At 33.7% G+C, this 14,915-nt stretch overlaps 1 protein-coding gene across 1 annotated transcript; it reads left to right on the top strand.

Annotated features, from left to right (window-relative positions):
- Positions 1–9,607: 9,607 nt before the first annotated feature.
- LOC104238702 (bax inhibitor 1-like) lies at positions 9,608–12,797 on the top strand. The gene is made up of 5 exons (XM_009793150.2): positions 9,608–9,838; positions 10,667–10,810; positions 10,902–10,993; positions 12,040–12,226; positions 12,432–12,797. The coding sequence occupies exons 1-5, from the start codon at positions 9,710–9,712 to the stop codon at positions 12,621–12,623; spliced, it is 744 nt and encodes a 247-aa protein (XP_009791452.1). The 5' UTR covers positions 9,608–9,709; the 3' UTR covers positions 12,624–12,797.
- Positions 12,798–14,915: the final 2,118 nt, after the last annotated feature.

The raw sequence follows: 14,915 nt of genomic DNA, 5'->3' as shown, positions 1-14,915 counted from the left end.
ACTATATAAATTGCTTTATGTATATATATATATATAAGCTATATAATTTACAAGAAATTGCCTTAGATAAAAAAAACCATGCCCATTTAGACCCCCCACCCCACATATATATATATATATATACATACATATATAATGTACATAATTTACAAGAAATTGACTTAGATAAAAAATTTTAAAAAAATATTCAAGGCCCACTTAGGCCCGTTTAGGACCGGGCCCGACCCAAATAGCCTGGGACCATTAGTTCATGTCTCGGTTCCGATCTGGTTACATTCAAAAACCCACGAAGTCCGGGACCGTTTATGCCCGACCTACATAGAACCGGCCCGTTTAGGTCCGGTCCGCGAGGCCCGTTTAGGACCAGGCCCGAACCGTTTGCCACCCTTACTTCCTTATGTGATAAACAAATTGCGTCTTGTCAATCGTTTCAAACAGTGCTTTAGAAATACACTATTAAATTGTATTTTAAACTAAAAAAACAATGCAAGTTATCATACAATAGAAGTAAATAAAATGCAAAATACATAAACGTCCCCTTTAAGTTATCCCCAACAATCAACTAAATATCTCAATTGAGTTCATTGCCAGTTAGACACTTCAAGTGACTATAAAGTATATTAAGTAAATACCTGACTCAGTCATCTCACATCGCATGTAATACACATTTAGAGACAAAGTGCCAATTAGTATTTGGCATGTGGCTAAACAATAAGAATTAAAATTAATTAAATAAAACCTTATGTGTCAAAGTTACTAATTACAAGACAACATGTGTAATAAAAATCTAAAACACACACACACACATTTAGAGCCCGTTTGGACGTAAGAAATTTCTCCCTTTTTTTCAAAATTATTTTATTTTTTTTCGAAATCAGCGTTTGTTCATAAAATTTTCAATTTTCACTTGAAGATGTATTCTGAAAATTTTCGAAAATTTGAAAAACTCCAAAAAACTGTTTTTCAAAATTTTCACTCAAATCACTCACAAATCTTAAAAAATAACCCAAAATTATATTCATATCCAAACATACATCTAAATTTCAAATACCAATTTCACTTGAAAAAAAATTTCACCCTATTTTAGAATTTTACAATTCTTATGTCCAAACGCCTACTTAATTGGAGAAAAAAAACAAAGAGAATCCCTCACCTCTTCGTCCAAACTCATTGTTTCTCCCACCCCACCCCCGCGCCACTTCTCTTCTTCCAAGCCCTTTCCATTAGCACCTGCATCAATGGCGGATCCAGAATTTTGAACAAGTAAATTCAATTAAAAACGATAATAATTGGTTTAAGCGGTGTCAAGTATGACAAGCAGGATTGCTAGTTGTTTTCTTTTCTTTTTTGGGTTCTTTTTGTTCATAATGCAATCTCGAATAAAGTCATTTTAAAATCGGTGATTGACAGTTTTTTAAAAGTTAGGCATATATAAAAAAATGTAAAAGCCTATTCATTTTTATTTTTAGTGTTTTATCCATTTAAGTTAAAACTGTTGACAAATTTTCAAACTTTAACAAAAAATATCAATTTACCCACTTTAAAAACTTATTATATCTATTTTATTTAATAAATTATAGAATTTTTTATTTATTTAAATAAGAAGTAATTATTTGCAAACAGAAGGCCATAAAAAGATATACAAAACTGCAAATAAATACCAATAATTAAAGAAAGAGAGCTAAACACTAAATCAAAAAAATCAATATAAAATAAAGGGAAAAAGGCTATTATTGCCCCTGTACTATTGGCATTTAAGAACGTTTCTCCCTCGTTATACTATACGTTCAATCCCCACATTATCGTTAACAAAGTAAGCAAAAATACCTCTAACCATAATGCCTCATCGATGTGGCAGCTGACCCCCTCTCCTTTTTTCAAGTCAACTGCCAACTCAGACTTCCACTAACGTTTAATCCCAAACCCAACGACCAAATCAGATAATCCTTAAATTTATCTTGTGTTATTTTTTATTTTTAAGATAAAGGGAATTTTGTGGGTCCCACTTAATTTTAAATTTTTTAACTCTTTCTTTTTCTTCTCCTTTTCTCCTCTCTTTCCGGTGTTATCATTTTCTCCGCCGAATTCAAAATTCAACCAATCAACTTTGATTTCTATAGTAAATTCAGATCCTTTTATTTTTATCATGTCTATAAAGGTGAGGGGAAAACGTGGGTATATCTAGAATTAATCATTATTTGTTGATGTGAAGCTAAATTGACAAAGAATCTGAAAGAAAAAAAAAACAAGTTTACTTAGATATCATGTTCCTCGTCATTTTCACTATGTCAACTTCGAAATCTGAGCTTCATAGAATATTTGGAGGTTTTATGTGTGATTTGAAGCTGCAACTGAGGGGCTAAGTTGTTCCTAATGCTTGGTTGTTGTTGGAAAACGAATCGAAGCAAGAAAAAACCACCATTATTGAGCAGCTTTTAAGTATTGAAGTTGGTTTGAATTGAACTCCAATTTTTGTATTTGAAATCAGATGTGTGTTGTTAAGTATACTTGGTATTGAGTAGAAAAACTTATTTTTGAAGTTTGAGAACATTTGGACTGGTTTGGTTCGGATTGAATCGAGTTGTGGAGCTAAAAATTGAGGAGAAGTGAGGGGTCTTTAAAATTAGGGTTGATAATTTGCACATTTGGCGTTAGAGAAGCAGAAGAACTAATGTCGAAAAAAGAAGAAAGAGAAAAGTAAAAGAAAAAAGGAAAAAGGAATTAAAATAATTTTTTGGGTAGTGAATCTACAAAAATACTTACATGTATTATTACATGGCAATTTATTTGAGGGTCCTGGGTGCCACATTGTCAAAATATTAGGGTTAGGGGTATTTTTACTTACTTTGTTAACGGTAGGATGAGGATTGAACGTATAGTAGAACGAGAGAGAAACGTGCTTAGATGCCAATGGTACAGGAACAATAATGACCCTTTTCCCTAAATAAATAAATGATTTCAACATAAACTAAATTAAATTAAAAGAAAAAGTTATAAATAATTTCAACAAATGTACTTGCATGTTTTAGTGACTTATAACAAACTGATAACCAAAATAAATTTGTTGAAAGGTTTAATTTTTCAAAGTAGAATAACTTTAAAATGATTTTCACTGAATTCAAGTAAAGAAACATGTTAAAAAGTACTCAATCCGTTTCAGTTTACGTGAACCTATTTTATTTTTGGTCTGTTCTAAAAAGAATGACTTCTTTTTAAATTTGAAAACAATTTAGCTTAAACTTACAATTCTAGCTTTAATTAGAAGCTTTTATAATCGCACAAATACTCTGGTCCCTTTTTGACTTGTTTAGAATTACAAATTCTAAATTTTTTTATTTTTTCTTAAACTCCTTGCTCAATCAAATAAGTTCAAATAAATTGATACAAAGTGAATAATAAAGAAACTTAAAGTGAAATAGGAAATATGGCAAATAGAAGACAACGTGTAATAAATTAAGAAGACAAGCCGTGGTTGATTTGACATGCAAAGTCAATTTAACTTGGGAAGTCTGTTGCATATCCTCTGTTTCAATGCGAACAAAACGAAAAATTGAAGTAGGGAGAGGCGCGTAAAATTTGAGCCGTCATGACCGCCCCAACAAGGAGATGACTTGAAACAAGCGGGTTCAAATAATTTTTCTATATGAGTATTTTGCTGTTTTAAATACAATTATCAAATATATCCTATAATATTTTGACAAAGTGGGTCCATTAAGTGTTATCCTGATTTTTTTATTATATTTGGTATTCATATCTTTTGAAGGAAAGGACAACATATTTACCATAATTAAATTTTTCTTTTTGTAGAAAGAAATTATAATTCTCATATATTTAGCTAGTCCTTTTTCTTGTAAGAAAATGTTTGAACTTCTATAAATTAAGGATCCTCCCTTCTCATTCAATAGCATCCACAATGTAGTCATATGAGATTTGAGAGTCGTGTTTAGGGAGAGAACTTTACGGGACAAGTGTTAGTGTGTCACTTGTGTTTGCTTCTTCGTGAAATTATTCTCTCTATGTTTTGTACTCTCTTTTATATAGTGGATTAATTATCTCCGCTGTGGACGTAGGTCGGTTGACCGAACCACGTTAAATGTTTGTGCCTCTTTTTTGATATATTTTTTTTTGTTGTCTGATTTATTATCGTTCAAATTCTTTTTTTTACTAACACCTAATTATTTCGGTCCTAACACTATTGAAGGCGCTTAATAGCACGTGGGTCCGCCCATGCCCGTTCCCCTATTGTTTCTTCCCTTTTGCTTACCCACTTTTTTCCCTTCTTCGCCTTTGTTTTGAGCTTGACGCTAAGATGACAATTTATTCAGAGATTTTATTTTGTAATTCAAACAAATAACAATAATCCATTTCTTTTAATTTGATTTTTCTGATTTTTGATTTAGTTAATTTTTTCGGCAGCTATTGAAATACACCACTCATTTGTAATGACAACTGAGTGTAGGCCAAAGTGTTTTCCGCTGAGAAAGAGTGAAATCTCCATATTTTTCGTTAAGAACGAGTGCAATTCAAAATTAGTTGTCAGCATCAATTTTCATTTTTTAAAAATATTTTTGCCTTTGAAATAAGCCTGTTGAGTAAGGTAACAATGAGTGGAGTTTAGTTGTGTTTCTGGGTGTGTATTTATATTAATGCTGCTCGGTGGGCCGGGCCTGAACCGGACCGGACCGGGCCCGCGGTCCTAACGGGCCTGGTGGGCCTGGTGGGCCGGTCCTGGGTGGGCCGGTCTTGGTGGGCCTCTGAGCCCGTCACGGGCTGGTCTCCATGGTTGAGCCCACGAGCCCGGGACCGTTTGGCCCGGGACCGGCAGGCGGGCCTGGGCCGGTCTTGGCGGGCCCAACGGCTATTTTTAAAAAAAAAAAAAAAAAAAAAAAATCAAACGGCCATATTTAAAATCTAGCCGTTTGGGCTGAAAATATGACCGTTTTTTAAGTTAAAAAAATGGTCATTTGGCCCCAAACTTTATTTTAACCCCAAACTTTATATAATTACACTTTTCCCCATTTCTCAACTATAAATACCCCCTCATTCTTTCATTTTTATTCACCAATTCATCAATATCTCTCAATATCTCTCAATCTCTCTCAATCTCTCTACTACAATTACTTAATTTATTGTTGAAATTTCGTGAAAAATTGTGAAGTTGTTGAATTGAAGTTTTCAAGTGTTCAACGATTTTCAATTTTCAAGAAGTTGTTCGGCAATCCGGTAAACTCGTTTCAACTCTTACGTTTTTAGAATATATTTTTGTGTGGTTTAGTTTGCATAATTATAATTAATATGGCATTTACTTTGAAAAAAATGTTTGGTAAAGGAAAAGATAAAACCGGTGAAAGTAGTGGCCAACCAACTACCCTTCCCCCGGCTCCCCGACCTAGAAAAGATAAGCAAGTTGAAAGTAGTCGCCAACCTAGACGTCCTCCTCCTTCCGTAATTCTTGATAGTGATCACCCTTGTTTTCAATTTACCGATAGTGAATTTTATCATAATGTTGCACCAGGTGATAGATTAGATGATGAAATTATGAATGCTCTTTATCCTAATGAAACCATCTTAGAAAATAATGAGGAAAATGAGGATGATGATGAAACTCAAGCACCGGATTTAGATGATACACCTACTAGTCCTCTTAATAACCCAAGTGATGCACCGGTCGACCCACCTGTAGAAACTCCTACTTTTAATAGAGAACCTGCTAAACGCTTAGAAACATCATTAGTTTGGAATTTTTTTACTCAAGTAAGAGAAAAAAATAAGGCTAAGTGTAAAACTTGTGGGAAATTAATGTCGCATAAATATGTAGGAGACCGTAGCGGCACAGGTAGTTTGACTAGGCACATAAAAACACACCCTAGAGATAAGGCTAGATTTTTTCAAATGAAAGCGCATCTAGAGGGGACAAGTGTAGATTCTGCGATTAACCCTAGTACAGGTTCAAATCTAGTTCAACCAGGAATTAACACTGTCACTGGAGGTATTTTATATTACGATCCAAATAGAGATCGTGAAGAATTAGCAAAGATGATTACTGTTATGTGCTTACCTTATACTTTTGCTTCTAATCCTAATTGGGTTCATTATATTAGAAGAGTGTTTAATCCTACTTATAAAGGTTGGCCTCGCGCAACAGTTAAGAGTGATATTTATAAATTCAAACATGAATATGAACAATATTTGCGTTATTTATTTACTCATATACCTAATCGGATTTCTATTACTACTGATATTGGTAGAAGTGGTAATGATTGTGATTACCTAACTGTTACAAGTCATTGGATAGATGAAGAATGGATAATGCAAAAACGCATAATTGCATATAGAATAATTAATTCGCGTCACACAGGTAAATTTATAGCTAACACTGTTGCAGATATTTGTAGATATTTTTGCTTTAGCGATAAAATAATGGCAATTTCAATGGATAATGCTTCTAGTAACACCAGTGCTATAGGCATGCTTACAACAACACTAAATCCTGCATTTACTAATATTTTCCATGTTAGATGTATTTGTCATATTTATCATTTAATTGTCGGTGATGGTATGCGAATATTAAACATAGAAATTGAAAAGGTTAGAATGGCTCTTAATTGGCTTTTTTATTCAAACCGTAGAAGTAGACTTAGAGAGTATTTTAAAAAATGTGATGAATATGGCCTTAGAGAAAGAAAGATTCCTAAACCTTGCCCGACTAGATGGAATTGTATGTACGAAAGTTTAGTAGTAGCATATGAATATAGAAACCCAATTAATGCAACGTTTAATTCTCGGGTAGGTGGTGAAGATGATGATGAAATGCTTACCACTCAAGATTGGACTAATGTTAAAATTCTTTTAGATTTTTTAGAACATTTTCAAATTGCAACAAATGCATTTTCTGGGCAATATTATCCTACTATTTCAAACTGTTTAGTTTATATTGCAGCACTATCTGATTTGTTTGTTGAATTTAGTGAGGGTGGGGATATTTATGAACTTGCTATAAATGAAATGAAACAAAAGTTTAAAAAATATTTTTTTCCTATCCCTCCTATTTATGGTCTTGCTGCAATGCTAAATCCTACAATGAAATTGGGAGGTCCTCATTTTTGGTATTCAAATATTTATAAGGCTTTAGATCTTTCAAATGAGGAAATTGCGACACTTGCAGATGCAAAAGCTTCAATTAAGATTAACGCTCAAACAGTTTATAATGCTTATCAACTTGCCTTAGAGCATGCTAGGCCAACTATTCCAACCCCTACTTCGTCTAGCTCACAATCCTCTAAAAGAGTTGCGGGCTTAAAAGCTCTTAAATCTTGGACGGAGTTCAGGGGGTCTCAAGGTGAAAATTATGATGAAACTTCACATCTAAATGAGCTTCAAGTTTATTTGTCTCAGGGACTTGAAAAGGAGAATCCAGACGGCTCTTTTGATCTTTTGGAATGGTGGAAGGCAAGGGAAAAACATTTTCCTGTTCTTGCAAGGATGGCTCGGGATATTTTATCAATTCAAGCTTCAACTGTTGCATCAGAGAGCGCTTTCAGTCAAGCAAGACTGCAAATAGGTGATCATAGAGCGTCTATGAGGGATAGCTTGGAAAAATCAGTATTGTTTAGAGATTGGATCCGCTCGGAAAGAAGAAACTTTGGAATTGCAGAAGCACAACCGGCGATAGATGAAGCTTATGAAGAAATGATAGCGGAACTTACGGAGGATTCGGCTTCGCCCGGAAGTGGTGATGAACAAGCTTCTTTTCCACCACCACCAACGCAACCTCCTCCGAACCTTGAAGGATTTATGAGATTTGTTAGAGATAATACATAGAATAATATGTAACTTGTATTTTGGCACATCTTCCTTAGTTTTTTTCCTTCTAATGGTGGTATTAGTACCTTGTTGTGCTCATTCCATTGGGGGAAGGATGACTAAGAAAGATATGTCATTTTTTGGTAATAAAATTTATTGCTTCTACCCATGAGCTTCTTTTCGCAATATTTCTTTGTCTATACTTAGAATTATTTATATGCTACAATATATACATAATATACAATATATATACTACAAGAAAATATATTTATAAGCTACAATATATACATAAGATACAATATATATACTACAAGAAAATATATAAGAGAATATATATACATAAGATACAATATAATATACTACAAGCAAATATATAAGAGAATATATATACATAAGATACAATATAATATACTACAAGCAAATATATTATGCTACAATATATACATAATATACAATATATATACTACAAGAAAATATATTTATAAGCTACAATATATACATAAGATACAATATATATACTACAAGAAAATATATAAGAGAATATATATACATAAGATACAATATAATATACTACAAGAAAATATATTATGCTACAATATATACATAAGATACAATATATATACTACAAGAAAATATATTATGCGAATATATATACATAAGATACAATATATATACTACAAGAAAATATATAAGAGAATATATATACATAAGATACAATATAATATACTACAAGAAAATATATTATGCTACAATATATACATAATATACAATATATATACTACAAGAAAATATATTATTATGCGAATATATATACATAAGATACAATACATATACTAAAAGAAAATATATAAGAGAATATATATACATAAGATACAATATAATATACTTCAAGAAGTGATATTTATGCATGACAATTTAGTGTTTTACTATTGTTTTGTTATTTTCTTTTTCGTCAAGCACTTTAATAATTAGATATACATATATACTACATATTAATATAGCCATGATACTACAAGAAATTGTCTTAAAAAAAAAAAAAAGCCCGCTAGGCCCGCGAAGCCCACGAGCCCGGCCCGTTAAGCACAGGACCATGTGGGCTTAGGCCCGTCACGGGCCGGTTCCACCCATTAGGCCCACGAAGACCGGGACCGCCAGGCCCGGGACCGCCAGAGCCCGGGACCACGAAGCCCGGGACCGCGAGGCCCGGCCCGTTAGGCCCACTAAGGCCCGGGCCCGGGACAAAATACAGCATTAATTTATATATAAAATGGTGCAAAAATGGTGAAGGAAGAGACGGTCGGCCGTGAAAGGAGGGCAAGAGAGAAGAGAAGTGTTCTAGGTGAAAAAGATACTCACGCGCTGAAATTTTTTGTAGAACACATGCATCTGCCAGGTCAATATTCAAAAATCACTGTTCTAATATTGATTACAAGTATTCTAATATTGAGTAGAAGTGTTTAACTTGCAATGGGCTCAAGGGAGGTGTCTGATTAGTCATTGAGGACAACTTAATGATTATTAAGAAGCCATGATATGACAAGTATATATCGGAAAAAGGGATTAAGCTCAAACAATTTGATAGTAATTTATAAAAAATCAACTGAAAAGAGGAAAAGGAAATACAAATTCCTCACAAAATTAACATTTCCAAATCTTTCCCCTTCCCGCCAACGACCAAAGCCTGGAGATTCTTCTTCTTTTTCTTTGACGAAAATACCCCTGCGTGTTCCTGAAACTCATCCCAACATCCGAAGCTAAAACCGTAAATATCCCAAAAAGAGTAACCGCAAGTAGCAGTCGTTAGTAACGAACTAAGCGGGGACTCTTTTCTGTATAACAAACTATAAGCACAGCTCACAATCTTCATTTGCTCGATCAGTTTTCCTTTTTCCGCTCTCTGCAAAAAATGAAATTCACCGAGATGAAGCTCCGCGCCATGAATGCTGTGAAAGCGTACTTCAAAAGGGATTGGAAAAAAAGAGATATGATGAATTCTGAGGAAATTCCCCTGTACGCTTACAAATCCTTGAAGAAGGTACAAATTCCCCTTCTTTTTTATCACAGAACGTAAGAATTAGTGTTTCGATAAAAATGTTGTAAGTCAATAAATTATAATCGAGAGATTATGAAATCAAGTTTTTTCTTTATTTTTAATCTTGTTATTGAAAGCTGATCAGAAGATAATGCTGAACCCCAGTTCTTAAACTTTGATGGTTGATGATCAATTTCACCTCAGAAGATTCTAAAGTATTACCTAGATAGTCAGTTTGTTTTTTTACAATTCAGTAAAGATTCTGCTTACTTTTCTTAATCTTCAGGAATTTCGATTCTCAGAAGATTTTAAAGTATTGCCGTACTTTTTACTTTTATTCTGCACTTGCTTATGCCGTAAGTAATAATCTGATAAAATGATTCCGAGTTACATGCAATTTTCCTTTAGCATTTCGAATCAGTTGCTATTGAAGCCTTTGCTCGCTATACAGCCTAGAAAGTTGTAAATTGCACACTTTTACTTGATTTATATGAGAGTATTTGACCGATGTAAAATTAAGATAACCAATTTTTTTTATTTATATATTATGATAGTGGAAGAAAATATCAATACAATAGTTTAATGTATTTAAATACCTGAAAAGCTTGAAGATAGTATAGAAATTGAATTGTGTCAAGTATCTCGTAACATCCCCAAATGAAAGAGTATCACATAAGTTGGGACGGAGGGATTAATTTGTTTCATGCAATTTCAGTTTTCAGCTTCATATGTTTGATCTTTTCTTTCTTTGTAAACTTAGCTGGAAAATATGTGTTTTTGCTTCTACAGAGTTAAATTCATGTGATCAATAAGCTTTTGATGATAAAACAGGTGTATCTTACCCTTTTCTGTGCCATGTTGAGCTCTACTGTTGGATCCTTCTTGCATTTGATCTGGGAAGCGGGAGGCTTCTTCACTGTCATAATTTCAGCTGCAAGTATACTAAGCCTTTACCTTACACCAGCAATGAAAGTGGTACGTGATCGATGACTTGTAGATTTTCTTCGAAATTGTTGAATTGTTCTTGAAGTCGCTTCTTATTATCCCAATTCTTCTACCTCTGCAGAAGAAGAGGGTCTTATACTTGATGATTGCTGCCTATTCGTTAGGAGCTTCTGTTGGACTTCTTACCGAATATAACTTTGGAATTGATCAAGGGTAAGACTCAAAAGATGTTAAAACACTGTTCGGATTTCTGTTGTTGAATGTACTTTTTACTGCTATCTTGTCATTTCATATTACCAGGAACCTGAGTTTTGTAGTTTACAGAGAAAGGCTTCTGTTAATTACTTGTGGTTCCATTATCCTTAGTAACTATAATCATTATATATAGTCCATATCCTAAATGGAAAAAATGGTATGTTTATTAGCTGCAGAAGAAACTAATGTTTTCCATTTTATTTGAATCTCCTAAATGTTGACTACTGTCTCTGTGAAAATCCTGAAATATGGACTTGTGTGATTTCCCTACCTAAATGTGCTGCTCTCTTTAACAAGACAAGGGCATTGGATTGGATGAATTAACATAAAACATAGTCATTCTCAGAGCGCTCTATATTGTTCTTACGTGCAATAAGATAAAAGTGACTACTGTAATGGCTATCCTACGTGATTAGTTAGGCTTTCACAGTTCAGAATTCGCATAATGTTTACCTTATGAATGAGCAAAACTGAGCAATATGACCAGCATTGGCTGTTAGAATGTTGGTTTTTTTATTAGTTTATAAGCTATTGATTTATACTTCTAAATTGATGTTGTAATTGAGATTCCCATACCCTGGAATTATTCTCTCTTTCATGGCACTAGGGGACTAGATTAGAATTAGCAAAATGTATCTCATAACTATGTGCTTCTTTGGAAACCTGAAGCAGTTTTCAAGTTCTTGCATTTTCGGCCAGGCCAAATGTTATAGCACTTAGAGTTCCAGATTGTGCACTATGTTTAATGAGAGAAAATAAACAATATAACCAGATTGTGAAGGGCACTACATGTGGATATTTTACCCCTGGAGTCTATTCCAATATGGCAAAGGCATTTGTATTGTCTGTTAGTTTCCCACATTATATTGCATCTTGATGAATTCAATAGAAGTTACAGTCTGTGTCTGAGGTTAACCTTTGTTGTTATGTATTCCCTATTTAAATAATGTTTCTAATCTGTGTGAAATATCTAACTTCGGAAAGCATTCATGCTTGTTCTGCAGCTTTGTTTTCAGCTTCTTGGGAGGTACAACAATAGGCTTTGGAACTTTTTGGTTTGGAGCCATGTTTACAAGACAAAGGATCGATCTCTACATCGGTTGCCTGCTTCATTCTTACGCCTTTATGTACCTGTGGTTTGTCACTGCTTCTGACATCTTTGGCGGCCACACAACCCGTTGGATGATAAAGGTAACCAGTCGTCGACTTCTCTCAGTTCCCATGCATGTTCCTTAGTTGTATATGAACAAGGACGCATTTAGAGCGAGTTATGCCCTGAAATATTCATTACTTTTGGCTTAAACTAATACATTCATATTGAACCTACTGACTCTAGTTCTAAATTTGCCTGTGTCTATGAATGAATAGTATGACTGACTTGAACTGCTTCTAATAGGTACTCGCTGTGCTTGCATTGTACATGGGATACTTTGTGATATATAGCCAAGAGATACTGTACAATGCTCGCTATGGAGATGTTAACTTTGTCAACTGCACATTCACCGTCTTCTTCCATTTACCAGCTATAGTGGTCCATGCTGCTAGAGTATATCTGGTTGCAGAAATTGAGCACTACAGACAGAACTAAAGCTTTGACGATACAGTAAAGCTACCATTTCGCCTTGGGAAATAACTATAGAATAAATAGTGAGTAGAATGCACAGCTTAAAAGATGTGAAATTACAAATGATGTACAAATATTCCTCTAACTGTGACTACTACATTTTACTGATTGAATGAGGAATTTATAGTCTGAAGCGAAGTGCTGTGAATATTCTTGGCAAATACTGAGTGTTGACTTCCCCATCAGCCGTAGATATACTTTGTTTTTTATTCCAGGGAGTGCGATAAATAAAGAGATAATCTACGCGGTACGCTGAAAACATCAGTTTACACCATATACAATTAGAATATTTTTTTAACTCTGTATATCCAAGACTATTTGGATTTTAAGATCATTAGTCCATTACCTACTTAACTCAAAACGAGCAGGGCATTTGCATCCGTACCCGCTTTTTGTGTCACGTTTTAACTTGTATCCGCTTTACAAAAAAAATTGCAAGCGTACCTACTTTTTCACGTAACTTCAGCATACGGGCCTAAAGTAGCAAAGACAATCACGCAAACTTCAGCATTCTACTAGTCGGGCCTGGAGTAGCAAAAATTGCTGAACCAAGTGTGCTGAAGTTTTTGTTTGGAATTGCTGAACTTAAGCATTCTAGTAGCTGAAGTTTTGTTCTCTATTTGTTGAAGTTTTTGTTTGTAATTGCTGAACTTCAGCATATTTTAGCTGAAGTTTTTCACGTAAACTTAGTGTTGGCTAAAGTTTTTGTTTGTAATTGATGAACTTAAGCATTCTAGTAGGAGAAGTTTTGTTCTCTATTTGCTGAAGTTTTTGTTTGTAATTACTGAACTTCAGCATGTTTTAGCTGAAGTTTTTCACGTAAACTTAGTGTTGGCTGAAATTTTTGTTTGTAATTGCTGAACTTAAGCATTCTAGTAGCTGAAGTTTTGTTCTTTACCCTCCGTGCTAATATTTAACACAAAATGTCAGCTGTTTTTCTTCTCATCTTGACTAATTATGCTTCGTTGATTTCTTTACATTTTCCGGCTGGTAGGTAATTCCAGTTTATTGCAATGTATTGCTACTCTTACCGTATCTTGATTTAATTAGTATTACTACTATAGTAATTTGTTCTTACAGCAAGACACATTTCTTTTTAAATTTTGGTTCTTTAGTCCGTCAAGAGTGCAAATTTTGTTACAGAAATGCTGAGATTTATATTTGACTAACAGAAAAATAGGTCTCCATATAAAAGTATTGTTTATTCGCCAAATTATAGCAGCACCAACAGACAACAGAAGAAAGAAGAAGAAGAAGAAGAAGGAGGAGGAGGAGGAAAAATGGGGCTGAAGTTGTTTAAAAAGTAGGTACAAGATAAAACTTTAAAAAAAAAATGAGTATAGGTTAAATGGGAGCGACCAAATAGGGCATCCCGTACAATTTTTACAAATTAAACTGTTACAATTTCGATTTTGGGGGTCTCATTTGAACAATATGTAAGAGCTACCAAATTTTACTTTATCGCACCATGTCATATTATTATTTTTTTAATGAAAAACTCACTCAACTTTACCAACTTTACCTAAGTATAACGAAAGTTAGTAAACTATTTTTTGCACCTTAAAGGTGTGTTTGGTATGATGGAAAATATTTTTCGAAAAATATTTTCTCATTTTTCACTATTTGGTTGTACAAAATAGTTTAAAAAATATTTTGGTAGATATCACATTTTGGAGGACAATGACTACCCTAGAAAAAGTTAGGAAAATATTTTTCAAAAACTCCACTTACCCTGAGATCTAACCACAACCCCCGCCCCCTTCTCTCCCACCCCTCTCTCCAAAAATATTTTTTTTTCAAATTTCAGTTTTTTTTCTTTCACCACCCACCCTGCTCCCCCTTCCGCACAAAAAAAAAGTTTTTTTTTTACTTTTTTTTTGTATTTCAAATTTCTTTTTTTTTTTTCCGTTTTTCTGCACACCCTGCACCCTCCCTAAAAAAATTATATATTTTCAGTTTTTTCATCTTTCGGTTTACATATTCGAAATTGTACAAGTTCCAATGTTATGAGTTCGGGGGTTTATGTGTTTGGAAGATTACGGGTATTTAGAAATTATAAAGTTTACGGGTTCGAAAGTTTTGCGGTTCGGAAGTTTATGAAATTTGTGGCTTCGGAAGATTGTTGGTTCGAAAGTTTATGGCTTCATGTTTATTGTATCTAAACTATTTATGAATACTCTTAAGAAGTTATTTTCCTTATTTTGCATATCAACAACCTTAAAATGAGTAAGATTACTACTTGTTTTCCAAGAAAAT

This window comes from Nicotiana sylvestris, chromosome 1 (genome assembly GCF_000393655.2).
Source record: "Nicotiana sylvestris chromosome 1, ASM39365v2, whole genome shotgun sequence".
NCBI classification, from domain to species: Eukaryota; Viridiplantae; Streptophyta; class Magnoliopsida; order Solanales; family Solanaceae; genus Nicotiana; species Nicotiana sylvestris.
The sequence above is the reverse complement of the archived record's forward strand: the minus strand, read 5'-3'. Positions and strand labels throughout refer to the sequence as shown.

Coding starts and splice junctions, on each gene's coding strand:
- LOC104238702 (XM_009793150.2), top strand. CDS start 9,710: ATGAAATTCACCGAGATGAAGCTCCGCGCCATGAATGCTGTGAAAGCG. Junction 9,839..10,666: donor CTTACAAATCCTTGAAGAAG/GTACAAATTCCC, acceptor ATGATAAAACAG/GTGTATCTTACCCTTTTCTG. Junction 10,811..10,901: donor TTACACCAGCAATGAAAGTG/GTACGTGATCGA, acceptor CTACCTCTGCAG/AAGAAGAGGGTCTTATACTT.